At 40.0% G+C, this 25,379-nt stretch overlaps 1 protein-coding gene across 4 annotated transcripts in view; it reads right to left on the bottom strand.

Moving 5' to 3' along the window:
• MTHFD1L (methylenetetrahydrofolate dehydrogenase (NADP+ dependent) 1 like) overlaps nt 1–25,379 on the bottom strand; it is a 161,562-nt gene that overhangs the window by 38,282 nt on the left and 97,901 nt on the right. For all 4 annotated transcript variants that reach the window (XM_075087939.1, XM_075087940.1, XM_075087942.1 and 1 more), the window contains 2 exons: nt 15,287–15,394; nt 13,452–13,604 (listed from right to left, as the gene is read on the bottom strand). In XM_075087939.1, the coding sequence (XP_074944040.1) occupies nt 13,452–13,604; nt 15,287–15,394 (261 nt within the window). The remainder of the gene's footprint in view (nt 1–13,451; nt 13,605–15,286; nt 15,395–25,379) is intronic.

Consider the following 25,379-nt stretch of genomic DNA (forward strand, 5'->3'; position numbering starts at 1 on the left):
AATACAATGATGGAATTTTTTTTTTCTCCACCAGCTTTTCTGCTTCCCAAACTAGACACATTCCACCCTTTATGTCAAATGTATCAAAATAAAAACTGTCTCCAGCTGCCAAAACAGCTCCAAGGAGGAAAAAAAAAAAAAAGGGAGGGGGGAGGGAAAGGTTAGACTTTTGACTGCTATCATGAAGAGATGATAGTCCCTATAGAATTTTACCAATTTGTTGCAATAAAGTGTAATAAAGTTGAACACAACTAAGACAGACAATGCATGGTTTAATGTAATGGGTAGATAAATGCCTGCGTTTTCAATGCGGTCCATAATCCAAACAAAACGGGGATAAACAACAGAATGATGATTCTTAGTACTCAACAGTCAGCAGAAATCTCTCTTGTTCAGTTATAGTGAAATTCCCCACGAACACCTGATGACCAAACTAAACGTGTCCTACTATCAACAAAATCATTCTCACAATTTACATTTCTCTGTACTCACAAGGAAATTCTTCTTACATTGCACTGCACCTCTAGTAATAACATGGTGAACTGAGTCAAACGTGCACAAACTGATAGGTGGAAAACTGCCCTTTCAACATAAATACACAGAAATTCTTAAACCAGTTTCAACAAGAAAGAGATACCACTCGAAATGCTGGTCAATGGCAAAGCTGAGTAGGACCTGTAACAGCACATACATTTCCCCTGGATGCTGATATAGTGCATACAAGAGCCTGAATACTCCGCAAGCAGGGCTGGATTTGTGTAGGCAGTTGCACTGCTTTCAAACAGGCACGCATAGCAGTAACTACTCTTGGAAACCAGAAATTGGATCTGGGCCAAAAGCATGGTGAGAAAAATCTGCAGGACAGCCTTCTGAGCAAGCACTTGCTGCATGAAGCCTGGAGCTGCTTGCACGGGAACTCCTCTTTGACCAGGGAAACAGGGCATTCATAGTCTTGTAATATGAACAGTACTGCATGTAAGATACCCAACTGCATCAGCATTTTTCTCCAGCATAATAACCACAGACTCCTGTATTTTGGCCTAATACATGGATCAGAGGCGTAGAAGTCACAACTTTTGCTGTACAGCTTTCTTGACAAACTCCCAGATTAAATTTCATTTCTGAGCACTGGCAGTTTTTGACAGTAGTGCAAATGCAGTAACTTCTGAGCGGCAAAAGGCAAGTGTTGCAAATGGAATTGGGGAAAAAACAACTCAGTGATACCACCTATGTGATGTTATTCTTTTTTTGGCACGTATAGGGGTGCATTTGCCACACTGTGATATGCATAGTATTGCCTGAAAGAAAAAAACATAATATAGGATTTTCTTACACCGTGTTATCAGCATTTCTCAAAAATTCTGATAAATTAACACCACTGAGATTCAGCACTGTACTTCTGTGAAGCACCTTTCAGGTTACAGCTTGAGTACAACAGCCTCAGTGATGCCCGTGAGGATACTTCTCAAGCAGCACCCTTGCTCCTGACAGCAGACTGAAAATAAGGAGCCAGGCATGAAGTTTAGTGGTGTTAAATTTCACGTGGTTTTGTGGAAAAGATAAATGAAGAGTAAAATGAGGTCAGGAGACTCATTTTAACTTATCTAAGAGAGGCTTAAAAAAGACTAGAAAAAGTACAACAGCTTTCTATAGGTAACAAACTGTCACAGTTCATCTGGCCTCTGTCTACTGCTTGGTTTTATTAAGTGATCAAGTAATAAAACCAGATTGCCTCAGCACTAGAGTTTACTGATGATTTACTAAAAGACAAACATATTATTCACATTCCTCTGCTGCTGTCATTCATGGTGTGCTTATTTGATTGCAACACTGAAACCAGAAGGCTACCTCAAAACACATCTAATATTCAGTATTGCGGGGTGTTAGCCTGCTAGGTGGCTTGCTACGTGAAAAAGGCTTGCTGCCTTTGTGAGAGGTATTGCCTTCACATGCATCAGTGCAGCTTTCTCATCGACCCATACACAATGCTCCTTCATAGACTGCTTTTGATTATAAAACCAGAATTTAAGGAGGATCAGAAAAACATTTTCTGAAGGTTGCAAAGGATATAAATTATACTTCTGTGACTATCACAAGCCTGCATGCATTTAATAGTTGATGTGTTGTTTGCTAAAGGGTGATTAAAACTGAGTATCTTGTTATTTTGTATATTTGTATAAACATGAACTAGTTGATTCCGACCTAACCATCTTTTCTAAATTGTTGATACAGACATGTGGTCTTCAAATAAAAAAAGTTAAGTAAAATCCTGTAAAAATAACATTAAAAATATCCCCTGATGAATTTAGGGCGGCTGTGCAGAAAAGGAAACCGTGACCTGATTACCTAATTCTCACTAATTTTCCTGAAAGCATGTACTCTGAGGTTATGTTTAGACTCAAAGTCTTCAGAGTATTGCTAAGCTTTAAGTAGGACAGCACATGTAGATCTTTAACATTTTTAAAATATTTTCTTTCCAATTGCAACATTCCTATATATGATTGAATGTCTCATTCTGAAGTTCTTCATGCCACTAGCTTTTCTTACTAAGCCCAAAGCCCAGCTCCTTATGTTGCCTAAAGAAACATGGTTATTAAAGAAAGATGCTGTGGTCAGACACTCCAGCCTAAAATATCACACAATTATAGGATTTTGTCTTCAGAAACTCCCGAGTCCCTGGAGAGAAACTGTTTAGCCTACAACTAGCTCCAAACTTTGATAGGTAACTAAAAATACCTTATTAAAAATGTGAAACTGGTTAAAGAGGATGCTCCATTTATATTAGGCATTTTTATACAACTTCAAGCAAAAGCTGATTGTCCAGCTGCCAGGCACAAACCTGTAAAGTATCAAGCATTGGTATATAGCTAGCATGGCATTATCATCCACTGGATATTTAGAGAGATTAGAGTTTAAAATGTTTCAAATGAGCCAAACTTTGCTATAAAAGCGAATGCCTGCACTCAGATTTCTTGTGGCTGTCCCAGACTGCACCACTACCCAGTGCACTGGATTTCAGCCCTGGGAACACCTAAATGAACAGACGGGTCTTAAACACAGCCCTGCACATGGCAAACCCATGACTTCAGCGTTGCAGATACTAAGTTTTACAGAGACGCCAGAGCCAAGCCCGTCTTCACACAGCCCCTCAAACTTCAGTTTGGCAATAGTTGACTAACATACACCTTCCAAACACATGCAGACTGGCTCCACATCAGCCTAAGCCCTTCCACGCTGAGGTGGTTGTAGCTGCTGTTGGGTTCTGGGAGATAAATAATGTTGACATAATTTTCCTCTATGATAAAAATATACCATAATGCAGCTACTGCATCACAGTGCTCAAGAAGTTTTATGGTGCTGGTAAGATACCTCATACTGGTACCTTTTTGTATGTAATTGCAGTATCAAAATGGTGAGGAGAGAAAAAGTTATTTCTTGCCTTACCTGTCCAACTGTTAGCTCAGACCTGATCATATTTCTTCTTCACAGGTCTATGGAAAGCTCTGTTTTTAGGAGTCCCACTCCAGGCCAAGAAATAACATTCTTGCCTTTTACAATGTAATAGAGAAGGAAGCATTAAACAGAATTTTCTGTGGAATAGGCATTGAACTGGAGAGGCTTAATCTTGGTGTAAAACTAAATATACTCTTGTCCCAAAAAATATGAGAAGAAAATGGAAGGCAGAAAAGATGGGTCAAGCTGGCAGACATATCCACCACGGAGAAACAGGTGTGAGCGACAGAAGTCACCATTCTGGACCAGCTGACAGGGTGTCCATAGCAGGGTTTTAGTCCCAGACACAGGAAACACTGTCAACTACTGCGACATTATTTCTGCTGGGAAACAGAATTTCCTCAAGCGCACAAGGATATGGGCCTTATTCTGTCTTTCCTTCTATTAAGAAAAAAACCCAGAACAAAATAATCTTTTGACAAGTAATGTTTACCAGTGTGCGGAAAGAGCAGATGGGAAGACAGATGACAGTCACAGGTCAGCATCAAGTAGCCTCTCCAAGTACCAAAAATGCTGCATCTGTAGAAGCCTGCGGGTCACTGTTGTACCATGTTCGAATGGACTTCTCCACCTGGAAGATGTCTCTCGACCTACAGGCCATCAAGGTGGTTTTATGCAACTCTCTCCTCAGTTATGGTCAAAAGGTAATGTTCCAGTCCTGACATTTCACAGTTTCAGAGGTGAAAAAAGCTTGGTCTTTTCAAAATAAACACATTACCACTTACCAACAGTGAAATACAGTATGCTAGCATTTGTACCTTCTTTTTTATTAAATAAGGACACATGAGGAATATCTCAGGAAATACTTCAGGATTTCTGAGTGGGTGGGTGGCATAGAGGAGGAGCAGCAGCATAACTTTCTTTTAGTGTTGTCCACAGAATGTAGGTCAGCCTACTCCAGTGGAAATAGCCCAGTCCGATTCTTCACATTCTTAGACATAAACATTTAATGATTTGCAGGCCAGGAAATTGTGAATTTTATTTGTGGCCCTGCCCCTGATTTGTCAGGGCACCTTACTGTTTGCATCTCTGGATTCCCTACTTTAAAAACCGTGCCAAAATTCTGCTTATCTTCCAAACTAGAAATACAAAGTGATATTATGCAAATGCTGAGTACTATAATTTCTATAAAGCCTGTGTCACAATGCAATAAATTAGAGGAGCTCAGTTTCTAACTTCTTGAAAAATGCTGTTTTATGAAGTATGTGCAGCATGTATTTATTTCAATATAAAACAATTTGGAAAATGCCCTTCCTTCCACATATAAGCTATATTTTAACTAATAATAGATGTGTATTTTACTATGTAAAAGTAAAACCTATTTTTAACCTCATGTTTTCAAGCAAAGTTTATGAAGAAAATACTTTAAAACAGGAAATCAGAGTCCATTTCCTGTTTTAACAAGGATAATCCCTTGACCAGTAGGCACAAATATTCATTCCTCTTTAATGCTAATTAGCGCACTATTAATCCTATATTTCACAATTTAATGAAAGCAAGCAAGTTGCTGGGGACATTATTAAGTTCAAAACATCTTTCACCTTATTTATCCGGAACTCAATAAAACTGTTCAGTCACAGACTTGCAGCCTCCAGCCAGGTTCCTGCTATTAGCCTTAAATCACTTTTAGAGTCACAAGAAGAGTAAGTTGCCAAACTCAAATATGAAGCTATCTGCATCTCTAGATAGTATGTCTTATTGGACAGTCCAGCAGAATTTTAGTTATTTGACCCAAACTGTAAAGATTTTTGCTGCTTACCAAGGAAAATACTTTTCAAATCTACAAATTAGCATTCAAAAACATATCTGGAAGAATGAAGGGCAAATATTTTTTTCTTTAAGTGAGCATAAGATAGCCTCTCAAAAAAATTGCACACAGACAGGAGTTTTGAAAGGTACCTATTGCTTGTAAATGGCTGAATCTCTAAATTCTCAGTCTGAACCATGAGGCACCTTTCCAGAACCTGTGATTTCTTCAAGTGAAGAAGTTTATCAGGCTGAACAAACCAAAATAGGGAGCATGAAACATCATACCATTTCTCCCCTGTATGGAGGAACAGCAGAAATCTGGAAGTGACAGAGCAGAGCACTGCTGCTCCTACCAAGCTGAACCGAGACACGCAGCAGTGATAACCACCCCACCCCAAAGCCATCAGACTCAGTGACTCCTTGGTCTGGCAGCATCAGCCACTTTATGCAGCAAGTTATCCAAAATATCATGAATGGGAGAAGTAGATACCTGGCTGCCCTCTCTAATGCTCAGGTCTGTACATCTTCTGTATAGATAGCATGACCAAAATACAAACTCTTAACGCTGCTGTTTAAAGACATTCCATAAACTGATTTTTGAGCTCTTCAGATTTGATCATAGCGCACATATATGAGGCTGATTAATTGACTGAGCTGTTAATTAAACCCATTTACTTGCTCTGAACTGGCAAAAGTACACAACAGGCATGCTAACCAGCACAGTCTGAGCTGTAAGAGAGGACCAGGGTGGGCAGGCAGCACTGCTGCACCATAGAGAAGCTGCCATGAGCTGCACAATTCAGCCACCCGCTTCCCTCTTTGCCCTGGAGAACGCCCAGCAAGGCATTCACTAACTGCTCAAACTCACGTGCCTATGTTTCCACTGCAAAGTCCTATTTCATGTCTGAAGTCATGCGTAAAATCTAAGGGCAATGGTCCAAAATTGCTGCTGGCTTCTGTCCAAATTGCACTTCCCACTTTTAACTGGTATGTCTTTCTTAACAGCAAGCCCCATGCAAGTAGGCTAATGTAGATCATTCAAGAGCCCTTATCTCCATACAGAATATCAATCCCAGTTTTCTCCTTTCTTAACTGATGCAGTTACATTCATTCTCACCTGGGATCACCAACTGTAAATCAGAGACAAGGGAATGAAACCGATACAAAGCATAACCATGCTCATGGTTAGGTCTTACTGGAATGGACAGTAAGAATTTTAATGATCCCCAGACTCTCTGAAGGCCTTAAGCAAACTACGCTTCCACAGAGGTGCCCCCTTTGGCTACATGCATGCTACAGGTGATTCTCATTTTATTTGCCTACACTAACGGCATTTGCAACCCTTAGACAGCTGCACTGAGTTCATTACATATAACTTTACAGGTCTGATGAGGGCAAGACATTAACAACCTCACTGAAGAAAACTGTTTCAGAGCGTAATGAGTTATCTTTGTTACAGGATCGCTTAAACTTGTCCACACTAACCAGGCACTACCCTTGATCAATGAATAAATCCATACTGCCTGAGCTGATGTGTCAAGTCAGCTAATCTTAACTGAAAACATGTGCTAAAGCACTTGTGAGTTAGGCATACCAGTTAAAAAAATTACTCTGCAGCAGCCCTGACCTACCATACATTCCGTGGAGATAGTATGGCTGACCATGTCCTCTGCCCCTTTACGTGCAAAGCAAAGGGGACTACGCAAAATTCCCACTACAAGGGATGGGAGGCTATCAAAACGCGTTTTCAGGGTATCACTTACTGACTAAAGCGAAACATGAAAGTTACTTCTTGTACTAGTAAATAAGCACCTGTTTTAAGAGACCTATTCAGATAAACTATTTTAAGTTAACAGTGGCACAGATTTATTATTTAAGTCTAAGAGCTTGAACATAATGTTACATTTCTATGGATGTATTTAATAAAAATGTCTTTGGAAAAGACAACCAAGGAAATCTGATTGATACAAAAAACACACTAAGTTAATTTTTGTCATTAAAGTTCGAGCCAAATTTAAACATTTGCATTAAAAAATTCTCTGACAATACGGCAAGATGGGAAAATATATAACGTGGACACTGACTACAAAGAACTAATTTTACAACAGTCATACTGAAATTGTTTGTAATGGAAGTTGTATTGAGAAAAATCTCATCTAATCTAAACTTTAAAAAGATTACCAAACCACAGCGTCTATTTTCTTCTGTGATATATTGTATAATGGTTTAATCCTGTCCCAAAACAAGTCCTCCTCCAGCTATTCAGTTTGCTGAAATAACACACATGCCTACACAATGCCTTTTTTCTTCTGCATAGAAAACAAAGCAAAATCACTTCTTCAGTTCTGGTAACTACAAGTGCTGGCTCTTGAGGAATGTAAGGCTACGTTGAAGGAAGCTACAATAAGCTGCAAGTTAATTTTGCTGATATGGCCAGCAATGGGACCTGGTCTTTTATTCAGAAAAGTCAATATATTCTACTATATTATAATGTGGGTTAAATAATGCTTACTAGCAAACAAACAGCCACCAAGAGAGACAGCATGAACTACACAGGATCTAAGCGACTTGCCTCCATTCTTTGTCAAGGTTATTTCAAAATGCCAGAGGAGAAAGAGAGGCTGTTTGGATTTTTTGAGGAGTAAGAGGGAATTATACCGTATGTCTGTGTCACAGCTATAACAGGGAGGTGTGATGATCTGAAGCAAAGTATACTTACTCTATTTTTCCAGCAAGCATTGGCTTATCCACATCAGTTTAAAGGAGTTGAAGTAAACAGCAAATGCTCAGAGTATATGGAACTTTCTGAACTATCATTTAAATACATCCTTTTCTATGTACTTTCAGAAGTTACAGAGATGATAACAAATTTTTCAAGCCAACTAAACTCTACTCTTTTTCTCTCTCATTTAAAAAAATCCTTAGTCATCAGCAAGGCATGTTCTGCTCTCCTGTAACTACATCCATCAATTACTCCCATGACTTCTTCCCGGCCAGATCTTAGATCATGTCATTGTTCCAGCTAAATGCTTTTGGAGCACTTTCAAATCTCTTTTACCCCTGTGGCTTTTACTTCAGTGCCCTCTTGCAGATTTCCATGTACATCTTGGATGTGTCTTCAAATCATTTCACAGGTATCTCCTCCCACTAGTATAACTCTTAATTTAACTTCTTTTCCTTTCCACAGCCAACCCCATATTTCCAATTCTCCCCTCAATCTTCTATTCCCATGTTCTCACCACAAATGGCCATAATCATCCTTGAATCTTAACTGCCTCATAGTCCACACACCCGGAACATTTCCAAAGGCTGCCACATACCCCTTATCATTATAATCTACAATGTTTTCCTCACCCTTTCAGATAAATCATTCACTTGGGCCTATTTTTGCCTCATCTACAGAGACCCTCTCTGGTCAACCCGATACCGCCACAACCACATCATGCAATCCACCAAGGAACACAGGTAGATTTGCTGTTATTACACTAACCCTCTCTCAGCCTCTAGCTTTTAAACACCATGAAGTAAAGTTACTGTCCTCACCTTCACTTCTAGCCACTGATCTTAACCTATGTGCTCACCCCCTGACCCATCAACCCTACCCTGAATAATTCCTCAGCCTTCCACCAAGTAACATTCAGCATTTCTGCATGTGCAGACCTGGTCACTGTTCAGGAACGAACAGTGCCCTGTGTAACTCAGAAAAACCCTCTCCATCCTTCCCGAGAGGGATTACACCTACTGCAATAAAAGCAAAGGCACATCATCTAACAGAGGAAGCTTTTCTTTTCCTGTTAGTGTTCTTCAATTCAGAACTACACAATCGCTAACCTACGTTTCCCATGTGAATTTAACTTCATAGCTTTCTTTTTCTGTTACTATTTCCACACTTACTGCAGTTACCTCAAAACCAGCCTATGTGGAATCTATGAGGACTTAGTATTTTTACAGCTAGCTGTTTGGGGGACTTCTGAGCACGGCTACAACACAGCAACTACACAACACCAAAGGCAGGTGCCAAATGCCACATCACAAGGGACATTTTTTGGACTGAGAGAGGTCTGAATACTTAGCATAGCACCACTCCTTTGTTAAACAATATAAAATTGCATAGTAAGCTAAATGCTTTATAAGGCAGATATAAATCTCACCATCATCCATGTTTTTGTAAAACCACCCTATGTTACAGAGATTGTCAGGACAAGTTGGGCAATCCCACAATAATTATTCAGCTGTCCGATATGACAGCCTGAGAGAAGTGACAAAATGACAGTTTGGAGACAACCTGGGCCTCCTGCACCACTGGGAAACTGCAATTTCACTCCAGGTGGGCCTGAACTCCAGCTTATGTTCCAAGGACACCCTCAAAACTTGTTAAGCTCTTAACCACTATGAAAGAATAAATTCATTCAACAGGGAAAAATATTTTCATTCTAAAAGTATTCATAAAAATATTTACTTTCAGGGTCTTTTCTCCCTTACAATATTGAGGTAATATTTTAGCAGGACAGTCCAGGCTCTCACCTACAAGGAAATTAGGCCTTTATCACTCCCATAAATGGGTTTCAAACCACATTGGGTCACCCCAAGAGTTTCAGAGACTTGAACTGCTTTCTCTATAGGGAGAAAAACAATACTGCTGTAGCAGACTGACGTTTCTTCAGATATGTTGCTACCCGAAGGATGCCAGTTCATTGTGAGAATTTGGGAGCTGGCATGGCTCCAAAGGGTCCACCTATTTTCAAAGGGACCTTGCCTGTAATTTTAACCCATTAAAACCAAAGTGCATGGTTGGAAAAGGGTAGTACATATTTAAAAATCTCACTGTGATTCAAACACAGCTCTATTACTTGCATCGGTGAATTGGTAGCATCACTTTACAAAGGCAAAAGACAACAGGTTTAACCTCTACGACCAGCCTGCATTCTTGCACATCACATGAAAAATAAAGAACAGAAATGTGGCTGAATGTGAGAAAGCACCAAACTGCAGTGGCTTTTTGGGTGGGGGTGGAGAGAAACACACATACTACAAAAATCTAATAATTCTCCACCCAAGCATTGCTAGTGAATGACCTCACCAGTTTCCTACATATACTGCAGCAGCCTTCCTGCCATCACTCTGTTGAGCCAAGCAATGATGTCAACACTCCACCTGGGAGAGTGATGTAGCCCTCTGGGTCATGGTCACAGAGAACTTGGATAAAAGCTGTGCCTGTGCTAATTAAATGCACCTCTTGTTTCACTGCTGATTTCCTCTGATAAGGCTCAGCTCATTTTTCCTGGAAAGACTTCCATGCTGTAAGGGAACCAGAGCCAACCATAATACAAAACAAATACTGCTTAGAGAATATGAAGACGACATGTTAAATACTTAGTTTAAATTAAAAAAAAAAACCCAAAAGATTGCCTGTAAGTGCTGGGGTAAATACAAATCTCATTAATACACATATGCTAATGACAAGGTTAAACTAGAAATGCTAGTTACTGCAGATAGTTTATGATCTTTCAGCAGTACTTATTCCTTTCATTTGTAATGCTCTTCCTGATTAAATTGGAACAGAATTCGAACAACCTGCTTTACCACTGGTACGTTCTGCCAGGTTAGAGTGAGATGAGCTTGTCCAGTAAAAAATACGCTTTGAGAATGGAGTTTGACATTTAACTAGCATCAGAATTATCATTACAACTTTAATGAATGTGTTGTCCAATAGCATTTATTCTTCCATCAGAAAGGTCTTAGGTGTAAGAAGGCTCTAAGCAGCTTAGGTATTAAGGATCCTATTCCATTAATACAATTAACCAGCAAGTAACAAAAGGGAAAAAATATACTGCTCCTTTTTTTCCTATATAAAGAAATCTAATCCACTGTCATGACTGGATGCTTTCACCATACGCTGTCACCAAGATTTTGGTAATCCTTCTACTCAGCATCTGACCGCCAGCCACTTCAAGCCTTCAGGACATGCCCTTTTATACCTGCTTTGTTCTTGTAGACATTTTTGGATCGCTTTATTAGTAAGAGAGCTGTCAAAGGAAGGCTCTTAGTTTGGAACCTGACATAAAAAATATTCCTTCTTGCACAACTTAAAAAGTACCACTAGCCCTAAGACTTAATTGCTGACAGCAACACACACAAAAAATCTGAAGGTGGCAAAATAGAAAAGTGATCTCAAAGGTAGTGGCACAACTCTATTACGAGAGTTTGTTTCCTGATGATCACAACTCACAGTTCTGAAAGGCAGCAAGTGGACCTCTTGCCATAAATTTAATTCTAGAGAAAGAATTGTATGGTAAGGGTGGTTAGGAATACATTCATATTCATTTATTCATTTTGATTTGTAGCAATTGTGATAGTTCCAAGGAGTGTTCTGTCCCACATTCCTGAGCATTAGCAATATTTTCCAAACAACCAGTGATCAATGTCTGTCTGTTTAGTTTTTAGCTCTTGAGGATCTTATGTTTATACAGTACTTTGCCCTACAAACCCTCTTAGAATACATAACACTAAGAATATACTGTGTACCCAGTTCCTGAGATAGGAAAAGTTCCATGGCTACACTACCTCTCACCAAAGTCAGGGTAACTAACTTGGATGTATTTTTTACAATATCCCCTGGTAAGAAAACCTATACATAAAATCTCCTTCATAAGAACTGTATTTTTTGGTTCTAGGTGGAAAACGAAAATGACAGGTAATCCTTGAACATGTTTGGTCTCCTATGGACCGTTCTTACGGATTTATGAGGCTGAACTGCAGCTACTTTGTGTTGAAACGTGCAGAGTATGACTCATTCAGAAAGCTCAACCCGAGAACATTTCACTCTGACATCCTACAGAATAGCTCCCTCATGGATTTGAAGTAGTTGCTGCCCATTCTTCTCATTCACTCCTTCTTGCAACTTTATGACACGTAACTTCCAGTGCAAACTTGAATCCAGGCCATGAAGGCGATATTAGAACTTCTGACAAACTTTATTCTGTCACCAGTAATTGGAATTTGGCCTTACACAATTTAAATACACAGCTGTGCTCCACTTCTGGTGGATGCACGTAATGTGGCCACGCAGAAGGAAAGCATAGCCCCAAGTCCAGTAAGTCAAAGCGACAGTTTCCTGAACTCCAGGAACTCTCCTGGTCAGAAAGTACTTCCTTCCTTGTTTCAAACACTTGATTGTTTCAGAGGGAATTCAAAACAATAGATTAGAAACTTTCAACTTTTCCTAAGTGTACTGTTACACAAGGAAATCAGGCCGTGCTCTGGGAAGATGAGATAACAGTGGGAGAGTACTCTTTTTGGAAATGCAATGGCTTTTGCATCCCTTCTCTAGCACCATCCCATGAATCAGCTACATATAAGTAATAATTCATGCTATGAGATGTCAGATGCAGTTCAACTACTGTTTGGAACAAGATGTGCATGGTTGGCAAAAGGCATCAGCTAACTAGCTTCTCAGCTACTTTGATAAGGCATGTCAGGGAAGAAAATATCAGGAGCTTCCTACTCTGAGTCTGTACTTTTAAGGACAGGTAGGAAGAAAGGATCACAATTGCCTCTTTTTTAGCATCTCATCGTTTAAATCTCTAAAAAGGAGAAATAATGCGCTACTACTCCTGCAGTTAGAAATCTATCCCTTCCCACCATAACTTAGTTTTTCAGAACCAGCGGAGATGTTCACAAGGACTAGGAATAAGATCAGGCTCATCAGCTGAAAAGCAATCATTTTAATCACATGCTTTTTCCTAACACAATTCCTTTCATCAAAATACATTACAGTATGCTTTGTAATGACAGATGAAAGATTTAACATTTAGAATATAATAATTTAACTACAGTTATTTACAGGCTGCAATTTGAATAAGGGAAGGCAATGGACATGTAAATTCATTTTTCTGCAGCATTAGGGTGCCCAAGTATCCTGGCTAACTGAAAAACATCAGAAACAGAACCATTGGCAAGAGTAATTTTCTCAGACCCTGTAGTCAAAGCTCTTACACAATATTATGTTTTCCTAATTCTCTTTTCCTGTCAACACAGAGCTACAAAAAGTGTGAGGATAAAATTGTTATAAAAACTCCAATAACTCACCTGGTTCTACACATTATTTTTAGAGGCAAACAGGAAATGCACTTCCCCATCAAGCTGGGTCAAAGGAAGGGGAGTGATCAAGTTGAATACTCTGCACTCACCGTTCCTACCAAAGGGTAGATGAAACCAGCTCCAATACTGGCTCGCACATCACTAATTGGCAAAATGAAACCAGTGGGAACGCCCTTCCTCTCAGGCTGATGGGAGAGGGATAGGTGAGTTTTTGCCATACAAATGGGAAGATTTCCAAATCCCTAATAGAAAAGGGAAAGAAAATACAAGAAAATTGTTTTTAAGATTACAGTAAAGACAGGATATATTTTCACTTTGTTATCAGTATCTTCTAGAAATCGTAAAAAATCCATGTAGCAATAGTTAACTTCAGTTTCTTAACAGCTAATATTTCAGAAATGGACAGAATACTGCACTTTACATGCCATCCTCTCTCAGCTCAGGCCTGTATCTCCAGAGACTTGGCTGTAGTGATACCCAGCTTCTAGAGTAGGTTCTCAATCTAGTGTTAGGTGCCAAAGTTACCTATACAATGGCTAGAGGGTGCTATTTTCAGGAAGGGTGCACAACGGGTACTACACTGAACAAGAAAGCTAAACCAACTCAATGAAACTCCAATACAGCACTTCCCTCTGGGCTCTAACGACCTAGTTAGATATCTACTTGAGACCAGGATTCATAGTCCAAACTCTAAGGGTACTAATGTCATCTTGGGGGTAAACAAATGGCTCATGATGCTTTGCTTTGTTTTTAAACAAAGCAAAAACTGCATGAGGCCATGGCAACCATTTCACCAATTACAGTGCAGTAGTTACTGGAAAAGTGGGAGAAAATCAGGGAAAGGCCCTCAGCAGCTCTCTCCACACTATCTCCCAGGTTATCGATTAACCTTGAGTCAGGCACCTTCCACTCTTCAGTTCAATTCCTTGACAAACAGGGATGCAATTCACAAGGCTAGAAGGAGAGGCGGCACTGCAGGGAATTGCCTCTGAGGCCGAGTGCTGACAACAATCCTTTAATGACATTGTGAAAATATTTCCTAACACTACTGACGTTTAGACTAAAAAATGGATTAGAGAATCACAGCAGGAAAAGATGAAGACATGGATTGTTTGTCTTCAAGTACTCTAAGTAAGCTTTCATCTAGAAAATCAAATTAGTTCTCAGGAGATTTGCATCATAGAGAAGATGGCTATACTTCTGCCTGTCCGACCAGGCTGCTGAAGCATACTCAGGAATTTTTCGATGACACATCGCCCATAGTTTCTCTTTTCTGACAGAAAGGCTCCAGCCATGTTTACATGCAGAAGCCATTCCGTTACATAAAACACACTTACCTCTCCACACGGTTTCAAAACTGTTTCCAAAAAGTAACAAAGCCCACTCCCACATGCTTTAGGAACAGTTATCTATTTTACCTCCCAGCATTTATAACCCCTTGAAAATAATATGAACAGAAGGAAAATGAAAGATTTTACAAGTATTGGGAGCTTTGTTATTAGTGGATAGGTGCACACAGGTATTTTTTGTCTTTAAAAACTCATTTTTTGCAGGTACAAATAAACACTCATATGCTAAAATCAGGCACGCTCACTAGCTGCTACTTTTGCAGATGTGCAGTTGTCACATTTAAGGCAGTAAGCCAAAATTGCCACTCTGCATAGAAAGTGCAGAGTTTCATCAACTGTCTCAGAATGATTCCAAACACCATACGTACCTTACAGGAGATCGCTTTCAAGGTTAAAACCATTCCGTTCTATCTAATCTAATCTAAACCAATCCATACTGATCTCCACTCTTTAGCACCACGGGTAAGCTCACGCCTTTTAGCAAAGCTTGACTAAACACTCCAATCTGAGAACCTTTTACAGGCTGAGGCTTCAGCCAGCAGGTTCCTGACTGCGTAATTCACTGGTGTCCTTACCTGCCGGGTGTAGCAATCAACTTGTGACTGTGCAGTGGGAGACAACTCTATATCCTGAGCTCCATACACCTTCTGAGCAACGATCCTTATTTTTTCAACAATAGGAAGCTGCAGAGACAAGGAAACAATACAAGGATGAACACTGGGCAAGAGAAACTAGCATCTTGTTTGCTGAGTGAGAAATCTGAGTCTCCCTTTTAGATTCATCCTTATTAAAAAGGCTTGCTAAAGCATTAAACCAAGTAAGTTGACAACATAAGCTTACACTCTTGCCTAAAGTGGGGGAAGAAAATTACTGCCATGTATTTTTAAGAATCAAGAGCTAATGCACACTGCAGATATAAGGAAGCAAGCTCCCCTGGGTTAACATGGATCACTAGGCAAATAAATTTCATTTCATAATAAAGATAACTTATACAATGAGTGGACAACGCAAGGTAGCCGGCAGCCAGGGAAGATTCCTCTGAGAAGCAAGGAATTGTAGCAGAAAATTCCTGACCCATCACTGCTCCCTTGATTGTAATTTTTTTTTCCATTCTCACCTCCTGTCCTTCCCAACATATGTACTTTGAATTGTAGCATTGATATTGTAAAACACTTTGGACACTTAAAAAAAAAAGAAGATGAAAGCATTCTAGGATACACTTTGAAATCACAAATCACTAAGTTCAACCTCAGCCTCCATGAGTATCCACGTCACATTATTCAGCTCAAACTGAACGTGTGTTCTGACTTTACAGCTTCTATTTGAAGGCAGATATAGACTCTCATATTCAGGTTGTTAGAAATCCTTTCACAGATTTTCAGCAGACAGTTTTTTGTAGTCAGACCATGCATTTCCTTTTTGTGCCATCATTTCTGTTTATTTAGAGTAAACAACTCTTTCTTCTTTCTCTCTCCTTTTGTTTTGAGTGACATCGGAGAAAGTAATTATGACCCCTATAGCCTATTTTAAACAAGCTAACCTCTTTCAACAGGAACAGGACAATGGACACAGGATCATACCACCAGTTCAGATACTTCAGTGCTGACCACAGATGGCCAGAGATGTGTGTAATACTCAAGAAAACACCCCACCAGTAATTTGTACTCTAGCATATTTAATTAACAACATATGTGGAAGAAGTGTTGAACAAAATCTAAAGAGATACCACTTGGAGAAGACTTGGTAATCTCAAGCAGTACAAAAAGCACCAGAACACAAAACAGAAGTACTTAATTTTATTTCAACAAAGGCAAGAAATTGGTTTGTGAATAACAAACTCTATCCGGTGCATTTATAGGAAGTTCCACAGTTAATCACATTTTTGCAATGCTTGTCTAGAAGTAATGGTTCTGCTGCAAACATACATCGGTTGAAAGGTTTGTGTCAGACTGACCTTTTTTGTATTTATGATTGAATTTTAGAAAAATTAAAGTTTAAAGTAGTCTGCCTTTACTTTAATAAAAAACTCCGGTAACAAAGACATCACTAGGAAAGAAGCTTGCCAGACTTTCAGACAGCTTAAATGTAAGGCACTTAAAACCTACTAAGGCTCAAATAAAATCTCCCCCTCAGATACAAAATTTCAGTGTGAGGTTTAAAGATGTTCCACAAGACACCTTCTGAACATGCTGACTATACCGTTATTGCCCCTTAATTGGGTGGAATGATGTCATGCTCCTGACTTCAGGCTTTTTACAGGAATACAAGCATTTAAAATAAAATCTAATGAGGACTGGAGATAGCACATTGCTAATATCCTGGATGCAATTACTGGCAGCATTAAGCCAAATGGAATACTTCAGTGACATGGATAGCCATCACGAGATGAAACATCTTCAAGGTTGATTATTAAGTACATTCCTACGCACGGCAGTTTTGAACACAATGGAAGAAATTAAAAATGTGTCAGCTAACTTGCCTTTTGGGTGCTGTTTGCTTGCAGCCAAAGACTAACTCCCTGTTGTCAGTAGGCCAACATCAAAAATAACAGCTTTCTGCTTAAACCTCAGTAAATTAGTTGAGATGGAGATGTTCATTTAGATTCAACTTGCATTTGTGTCAAAATATTTCAAACTAATTTGACGGCAGCATAATTACTATGGCCTCAGCCCCCTTCCAGCAACCGTAGCTGTATAGTTTCCAAGCAAAACCCAGCAGGGCTCTGGTTAACATCAGAGCAGACTGCTGTAATGACAGTGGTGGCATTCTGCTCCTCCCAGGATGTGCTCAATATCTTGCATGACTGAGTCTGAGCTGGACAGTCAAACTGTACCACTACGGATTTACACTTGGGTTTTTTTAACCAGAATTTCAGATACTTTTCAGGTCAGTACCCACAAATCAAATTTTGCAAGTTTAACCTCAGAAGAATCACCAGTGGGGAAGCAGTTTCAGGAGTGTGAATGACAAACAAAAGTGGTTTTCTGAGACTGTCACTTGTTTTTGCAAGGCATGCACATACAAATGGGTTAGGCAATGTGCATGGTGTCAGAGGACAGTTTGAGCCTATTTAACCTCACAACACAGGCAGGTGAGTCCTGGCTGAGCCCAGTTCAGATAGAAACCAGCAGGGCGGCCCAGATGCTCTACACGCATTAACAGAGCCTATGCATGTGCATGCTCTCAGACATGCTTCCTCCCTGAAGTTTCAGGAGTAGTGACAGGAGTATACTAAACCATCCTAAGGATCCACCTGTTTCCTAGTATTTACTGTGATTTTCATGGGATTATCTGTTTAGAATCATAGTGTAACAGCATTTGAAGCTAAAAAGTTCCCTCTGTTTCAATTATTAAGCACTACTGCTAGGAAACTTCATTTTAATTTAACTATTTTCCAAAGAAAAGCCACCTAATACTTTATGTAAGAAATAAAAATTAATTTTACTTGAAACTAATATAATGGTATTTATCAGAAAAGAAGCTCTAGTAATTGAAGAGACTTTTTATGTGTATGCCATAGCAGAAACTTGAATGTTTACAACGCACTTGTAGGAATAATTCTTACTTTTTCTTACCTCGTCTTTAAGGGCAAATTTAGCTTTAGGCTTTCAACAAAACTGTTGATTATTCAGTGCTTCACTATGGAAATACTCCCACTGGCGGGCACAGGCATCCACCATATGTAATAACTTTTTAGTGTTAATTCATATGGAAAAGTGCTTACCTGAATTCAAATGGGCTGAAAAATAAAGGCATATTGCACAAGTAACTAAATCATTAAGGGATTTTAAAGCTGGATTTTTGCTCCAGCTGATACCAGACTCTTCTAAAAAAAAAAAAACCACCTATTTTACCTTAAACAACTTAGCCAAATATTTGCCAGCAGAAACCACGTATCTGACAGAAAAAGTCAGCACTTTCACATCTCTCACTTTTTTTGTCTGAGAGTTTTCTACAGTGGCCTAGGATATTCCTGAACCAGTTGTTCATTCCCACTTGCAGACTACAGTGTGGCACCCTCAGCCACACTGACACAACTATTTGTAGGCCATCAGTAAAACAATCTTAATGAAAGGAGGATGAAACGTCTCACCCGGATGGCGAGTGTCAATGCACCCGTATGAACAGCAACTTGGTTCCACAGTACCTCTGCTATCTGGGCAGCTATGGTGGTAAAGATATTTATAATATGTGCAGAGTGTCAAAAGCACAAAAGAGTAAGGATCAGCAATAAAAGCTGTTCCTCTTCTTATTTCCCTTACTTAAAGTTGTGAATGTTACACAGCTAAGCACATCTAGGTGGAGAACAGGTGACAGACACACAACAGACAGCATGGATTTAGACAAAAACTGACTTTTAGAGATACGCAAGTATGTATTAGTACTAATGCTGAAGGAATTATGGCAGCTTCAGAGAATTCATTCCAAATTCAGTTTCAGCTTCTTGAGAAAATGACAGCATGAATTACTCAATGTAAACTTATGCTGAACATGAGAAGGTGCTACAGAGCTACAAGGTATGAATATCTGCTGACAGGTAAGTAGCTTTGGTGTTTCTCTCAGAAACAACTGACCTCCCCAGCCCTGCAGAGACAATGTGCATTTCTGAAATCTCACACATTCAGAGCTACCAAAGCCATATGCTTCCTTCTGAGGCAAGCACAAACACATGTGCTTGTTGAGGCTGCCAAGCAGGCACACCATAAACAGGATTATCTCCTTGGCTAAAGCATAACAAGTACTACATCAAAAGTGCACAAACTGCCTTCAAAAAACCAGTATCTGTGTAGCTGTACGTTTCATTACTTGATAGAGAACAATTAAAGCAAGAAATTAGCACTGATAAAGAGGAGAGCCTGGCATTCCCAAGACTTAACTGATTATCCAAGATGAAATCACACCAGTGTTGTCACCTAGCCATACTGCTACTTCTAGGCCATCCTCCTTGCAAGACGTGATATCAGTGCAAATTGGTGCTGTTTATTACACAATCTTCTTTCTTCCAATATTATCAACAGCAAGGTTTTTACCAAAATGTAATTTAATAGCGTTTCACTTCTGCTAGTCTTTCCTCACATCTCCTTCAATCTTCATCTTCTCTTCCTTCAGCTATAACAGCAGACTGTGGATTATAATTTTTCCACATGGGGCTTGATGAGGATTTCCATGGAGAGCACGCCAGCTTCAACAGACCCTCCTTCACCCTCCCTTCCTCTGCTGCTCACACTCACCCATGTGCCAGTGCAACTGAGAGGGCAGCACTGCTGTTTGTGCAGCTGCACATACCAGAGACAGTGATCCAGGATAAAACATAACCCCGGGGCGGGGGGGAAGCTGTTTTAACCCAGAGCAGTTCTCACATCCAGTTTACCATACAGGCAAAGCCAGTATAAAGCAGAGAGACACAGGTGGCTTAAACACCATCTTTACAGAAAGAATTGCTCAGACTGGTCAAATCTGATCACTGAAATGTACCAGCAGAAACAGTGAGTTGCGATAGGGACAGGCGGCTTTGGTCTTCAATTCCTGAAATCAGTCTTCTTGCCAAAAGTCAGTATCATGTGAAAATAAACATGCAGATTACCAGGGACTTGGCCTGGGACTGTGCTTGAGAGTCCCATCTTTTGCATCCTAATCTGGACACCTGACTTTAATCTCTCTGGCTACCGGAGAAAGGAGTTATCTTTTTAACTCTCCCATAGCCAATCCCTGAGATTGCTGAAAACAAGCCCCATTCCTTTCCTCTTCCTTTCTGCTGCTTTTAAACATTCCCCGACTTCGTCACCAAAACAGAGTCTAACAGAAAACATCTCTGAAAACCCAGAGTCAACAGCAGTAAGTCCATAGTCATACTTCATTCCACTAGGTTGCAGCTGAGCCACACTACTATGAGAAGCACGGGTGTTACCTAGCTTAAACTGAATACCTTAAGTGGATGCCTGTCAGTGCAGCGCTATCTGAAAGGATCTCTTCACAGTTATACAACATAAATATTTAAAACTACTTTGTTCTCTGAGAAAATTTAAGATTCTGCTGAAAAACATGTGTTTAACCAGAGAATACACAAAAGCACTACTCACTTGTGACTTACACATTTAATGCTTCAAGTTCTTTAAACATTCATTTTAGTCTCACTGCCTATTTTTAATTATGAGGTCACTAACCTGTGGGTTTATTGTTACTAAGCTGCTTGTCTTTTAACAGAAATTCTTAAAATAGCTTAAAATTCAAGGCAGTGGCACTTTTTTTTTTTTTTAATTAACTTATGCATTCACTGAAAGCAATAATAAAGAATTGCTGGCTGGCTAAGTGAAACAGTATGCAGACATCACTCATTCCTCTTCTTGGGCAGGTTGCCAAACGCAAACATATGATGGGAGTATGGCTGAAGGTGCTGTGTGGGGTGACAGAGTGCAGTGCTAAAACAATAGCTGACTCGGCACATTCGAATTCCTACCTCTAGCTTTTTGCCTGGGTAAAATAGAAACACATTTATTAATGTATCTGTATATTATGGTTCCAGAAGATCTGTGGCTGACAGAAGGATTCGCAAGTCTTTAGCACTCCTGCTCTTTTGCTGGCACAGGACAAGAGTTTGTTTTTTAATTTGCAGAAAATCATCTTTGTCAAGTTAAACAGTTTGTGAATCAACACCTATGCCTGTGGCCTTAGAGTTTTATTTTCAGTTTCCCCAACTTTGAAACCCCAGCTGTGCCTAAGAAAATCACTTATGCAAAGAACAGGAAAATAATGAAAACAAACGTAAAAGTACAATGCTGTCAAGAGTCTACATCCACAAAAAAAGAGATGGAGTGGAAGAAAGATAGCTTCCAACTCTAGAACACCCAATTCAGTGAAAGAATTGTCCAGGCTCCATGAAACATCTTTGATGGGAGTGGGAGGAGAGGCTGGTACAGCCCTGTGGAATTCCTCTTTAATGTGGCTTCACTGTCCGATTGCTTACTGGCAGTAGCGTGGGGGGAAATAGTTTAAAGACTGGCATACCCTGGAGGGCAGCACAGCCTGCATTTCAAGATGAGAAATGATCTCCATCATTTATTAGGAAAAGTTTCAGTAAGAAGCATATATAATTTTTATATTCCTACTCCAGTAGTGCTCAAGGACCTTCCATTGGGTCCATACACGACTGAACTCCATGGTGGATAAAGAACAACACAGAAGTTATTTGCCTCCTAGGCAAAAGAACAGAGGTATGTCAGGCTGATATGACAGCAGACACACGATGGATGGCTTTCATGGGTTAGCAGCTTCGTGGTATTAGTGGAGGAAACAGAAAATACCGCTAACACCCCCGTGCCATTCAATCACACTGGGATTGAAAAGATGACTGGTTTACAAATGAAGAGAAACACTCTGCCTTAGGTCATTCCCCTGGAGGTCAGCATCCTACAAACCCAGGCCCCATGAGCCCTTCTTGACTCTGCCTTCCTCTTCAAGCCACTCCCATTCTCCTTGTACATGCAACAAGAAGCCTTCTCCTCCACTGACCAGTTTCTTCCCTCCTTCATTACTCACGGCTCTTTCTTGTTATTGGAGACCATGGCCAGTGGATGGAAGAGAAGAGAAGACAACACACAGAGAACCACTGCTGGCAGAGTTTTCTCTGTTTTGACGCTACGCTTAGACCACTCTGAGTGATCCATCCTATCATTTCTGAGAGCTGAAGCTAAAACCAGAAGAGATGAGCCCACACCATACTGCCATAGCACAGCAGCAGCAGGGACAGCCAAAACTGTGGGCTCAGATGCTCCAGATTTGCCCAAGTTATTATTATGCTCCCTGTAGGGGATGAAAAATACCAGGGCTGAGGCTGCTAACTGCTTGATTGTCTCCCTGAGAAGTGCTGCTACTCAGCCCCATTCCCAGTGGTCAGCCCCAAGCTGAGAAAACTCTCCTTTGTTCTGCAGGCTGGCCAGGCAATTCACCACACTCAGCCAAAATATTTGTGCAATCAACTTCCACAGTACAACCTGGAAATATTTCCGTTTGTCATGATATTACCTAAAGGCAGAGGACCGGCAAAAATAGGTGTCATCCGACAAACTTTGAAGACTGGAACAACCCCTTCTCCTCCCTCCCTTTTGCGACCTTTACACTCCTCAATTTAATTTTCCAATGCAGCATGAATCAGGTGATTTGAGGCTCTTCAATCACATCTGTCAGGTTACCATGTCAGTCTTTTAAGGGGACAATGCTAACCCGCTGACTGGCCAGATATGCTGACCCTGCCTCATGCCACATGACTGTCCTTCCCTCTTCTGTCTCCTGGAGTGTTAGCCCACTGCGTGCCAGCTGCCTTGCAGGAAGGGGCAATGCACCTCTTAAAAACCTAATGCATGCCTTCATTCAGACCTATGTTTCCTCCCCCAGGTTGAGGAGGGCTGTTGTAAGTCAAGGGAGAGATCAACATGAGAGAAGAAAGGAGACCAGGGTAGTACAAGAAGGCAGGTTATTCACCAGGCATGCATTAGTGGAGAACATAGCTTCCCCTCCCCGCCAAGAACAGGCGCTGAAGCCAGAGAAGTTTGGGAGTAGGATGCGTATGTTTCTATCCTCTCCTATACTCCCCCTAGTTATCTAAACTTACTTTTAATGGGTCAGTCAACTTTATTTTGAGTAATAGCTTTCTGCTGCACTTAAAGACCCATACTTCAAGAAAAGTGAATGCAGAAAGGAAGTCAACAGTGATAAGAGAGTTGATATTTTGATATTTTCCACATGTAGCAAGAATATATATTAAAAAAAAAGCACAGGTCATTTCATAGAGAGTTCAGGAGGCCTTTAAAACAAACCCATCATCCAAACACTATAGAGAAATACTCGGCAAGGCACCAATTCAACAGTAAAATAAGAGAGTGCAGTGGGGGCAAAAATACATTTTAAAACCACACACTACTATAGCATTTATTATGACTACTGCCAATAATCTTCTAAACTATGTTATAAACTCTGGAGCCTATCGTATTAAAAAATCATCCTTGCTCCTAAACCATCCCTGCCCTGTGCAACTCCTAATGCTGTAAGCTTTTCATGGTACAGTGTATGTATTTATGTCCTTTTCTTACACTTTTAAAGAGACAACAGTGCTGGGGTTACTTGTCAGAGGTTACTTCTTGTACTTGATATATGAAATGATACTGGCCCATATAGGCACTCCCAAAATCATACATGCAGCTATTCTTCACACTGCCCTCAAAATACCCTTGAAGCTTATTCTGTTCTCACTTCAACTTTTGAAAAATATTTGTTCATCTAATACCAAATGTCAAAAAAACCCTTGCTAGAATCAAGAAGTATTAAAAAAAAAGTACAAGCATAATCTACTAGAATAAAAACAGAAGCTTGCCTGCTTAGAGAAATAAATAAAGAAAACCTGAAAAGCAATCTGAAAGTGGGACTACAGAACACTGTCATGCAGAGACACCCGAGGACGTTTAAACAGATCGGATGAGATGCTTCAAGGAATATAACCACGTTAGCACAGTCTTCTAATTAGACTAGCTTGCTATGATACTCAACAGGACCACTAGGACCAGTTAGCTGAGCCTGAGTCCTGAACTGACACAACTATGTTGTGTCCACTGTCTAAAATAGCTCATTTAGCACATGCTTGGGTATAACTGGACAAGATGGTATAAATGTATGAACATAGCTCAGGATTCTGAAATTAAAAAAAAAATAATATCACTGATCCTCAAGTTTTTACCAGTATTTGACAGATCTAAAGAAACCTTTGTTGTTCTTCTCACATTATACACATTTGTAAATACCTTTCAAGGAATTCTTTCTTTCCAGGTATACATGTGGAAATTACATAAAGCACTGCAAAGTCGCATGCCATTTGGAAAAACCCAAAGAGAGCCCAGTTGACCTAGACTATCCTGTAATTAAATGCCTGACTGTATACTAATAATATAGTTTGCTGCAAACTTTGGTCTAACTAATAAAAAAGGATCTGAAACAGTTTTACACATAGGGGTTTGGGTTTTGTTCTTAAATCCCAAGGGAAATGCTTTCTAACAGAACATCAAAATGTTGAATGAATCTATCATGGCTACAGTGGTCTGTGCTGTTGGAAGTTGTTCTAATTATAACCAGTTTTGGAAGTAAATTCTGATGAAGTTTTACAGACTGAAGAAGATAAAATGTATAGACATCAAAGGACTAAATGGAGACATGGAATAAAGTGAAGAGTAGAGTAATACCATAAAGACAGAGATATGAAAGAAGTGGTAGTGGTTTTATGCAGAATAGTTCCCCCTTCAATGTTCCAAAGGGGGAAGAAAAGAAAAAAAAAAAAACCACCACAGCAAACCTCTCCAAACTTGAGGCAACCAGGATTTCAACATAATCAAGCAACTGGACATATCTGGCAGTCACTGGAAAGATGAGGGATGGAACTATGCCCTTTTACCCACATCCCCTTTAGGCACAATGATGGAGGGATATCGTCTGTCTAAACCATCTTACTACCTCTCCTCATTCTTTTTCTTCTGTCATAGTTACCCCTTTGAACAGTAGAACTTAGTCCTCAGAACTGCTACATCAAAATATCCTATTACAAGCTTAATTACTATCTAGGCAGGCTCATTTAGAAGAGGTGGCTTTTCTTCATGTCCTTATAGGCCGAGTGACCAAACGACCTGC

This window comes from Phalacrocorax aristotelis, chromosome 3, assembly GCF_949628215.1.
Source record: "Phalacrocorax aristotelis chromosome 3, bGulAri2.1, whole genome shotgun sequence".
NCBI classification, from domain to species: domain Eukaryota; kingdom Metazoa; phylum Chordata; class Aves; order Suliformes; family Phalacrocoracidae; genus Phalacrocorax; species Phalacrocorax aristotelis.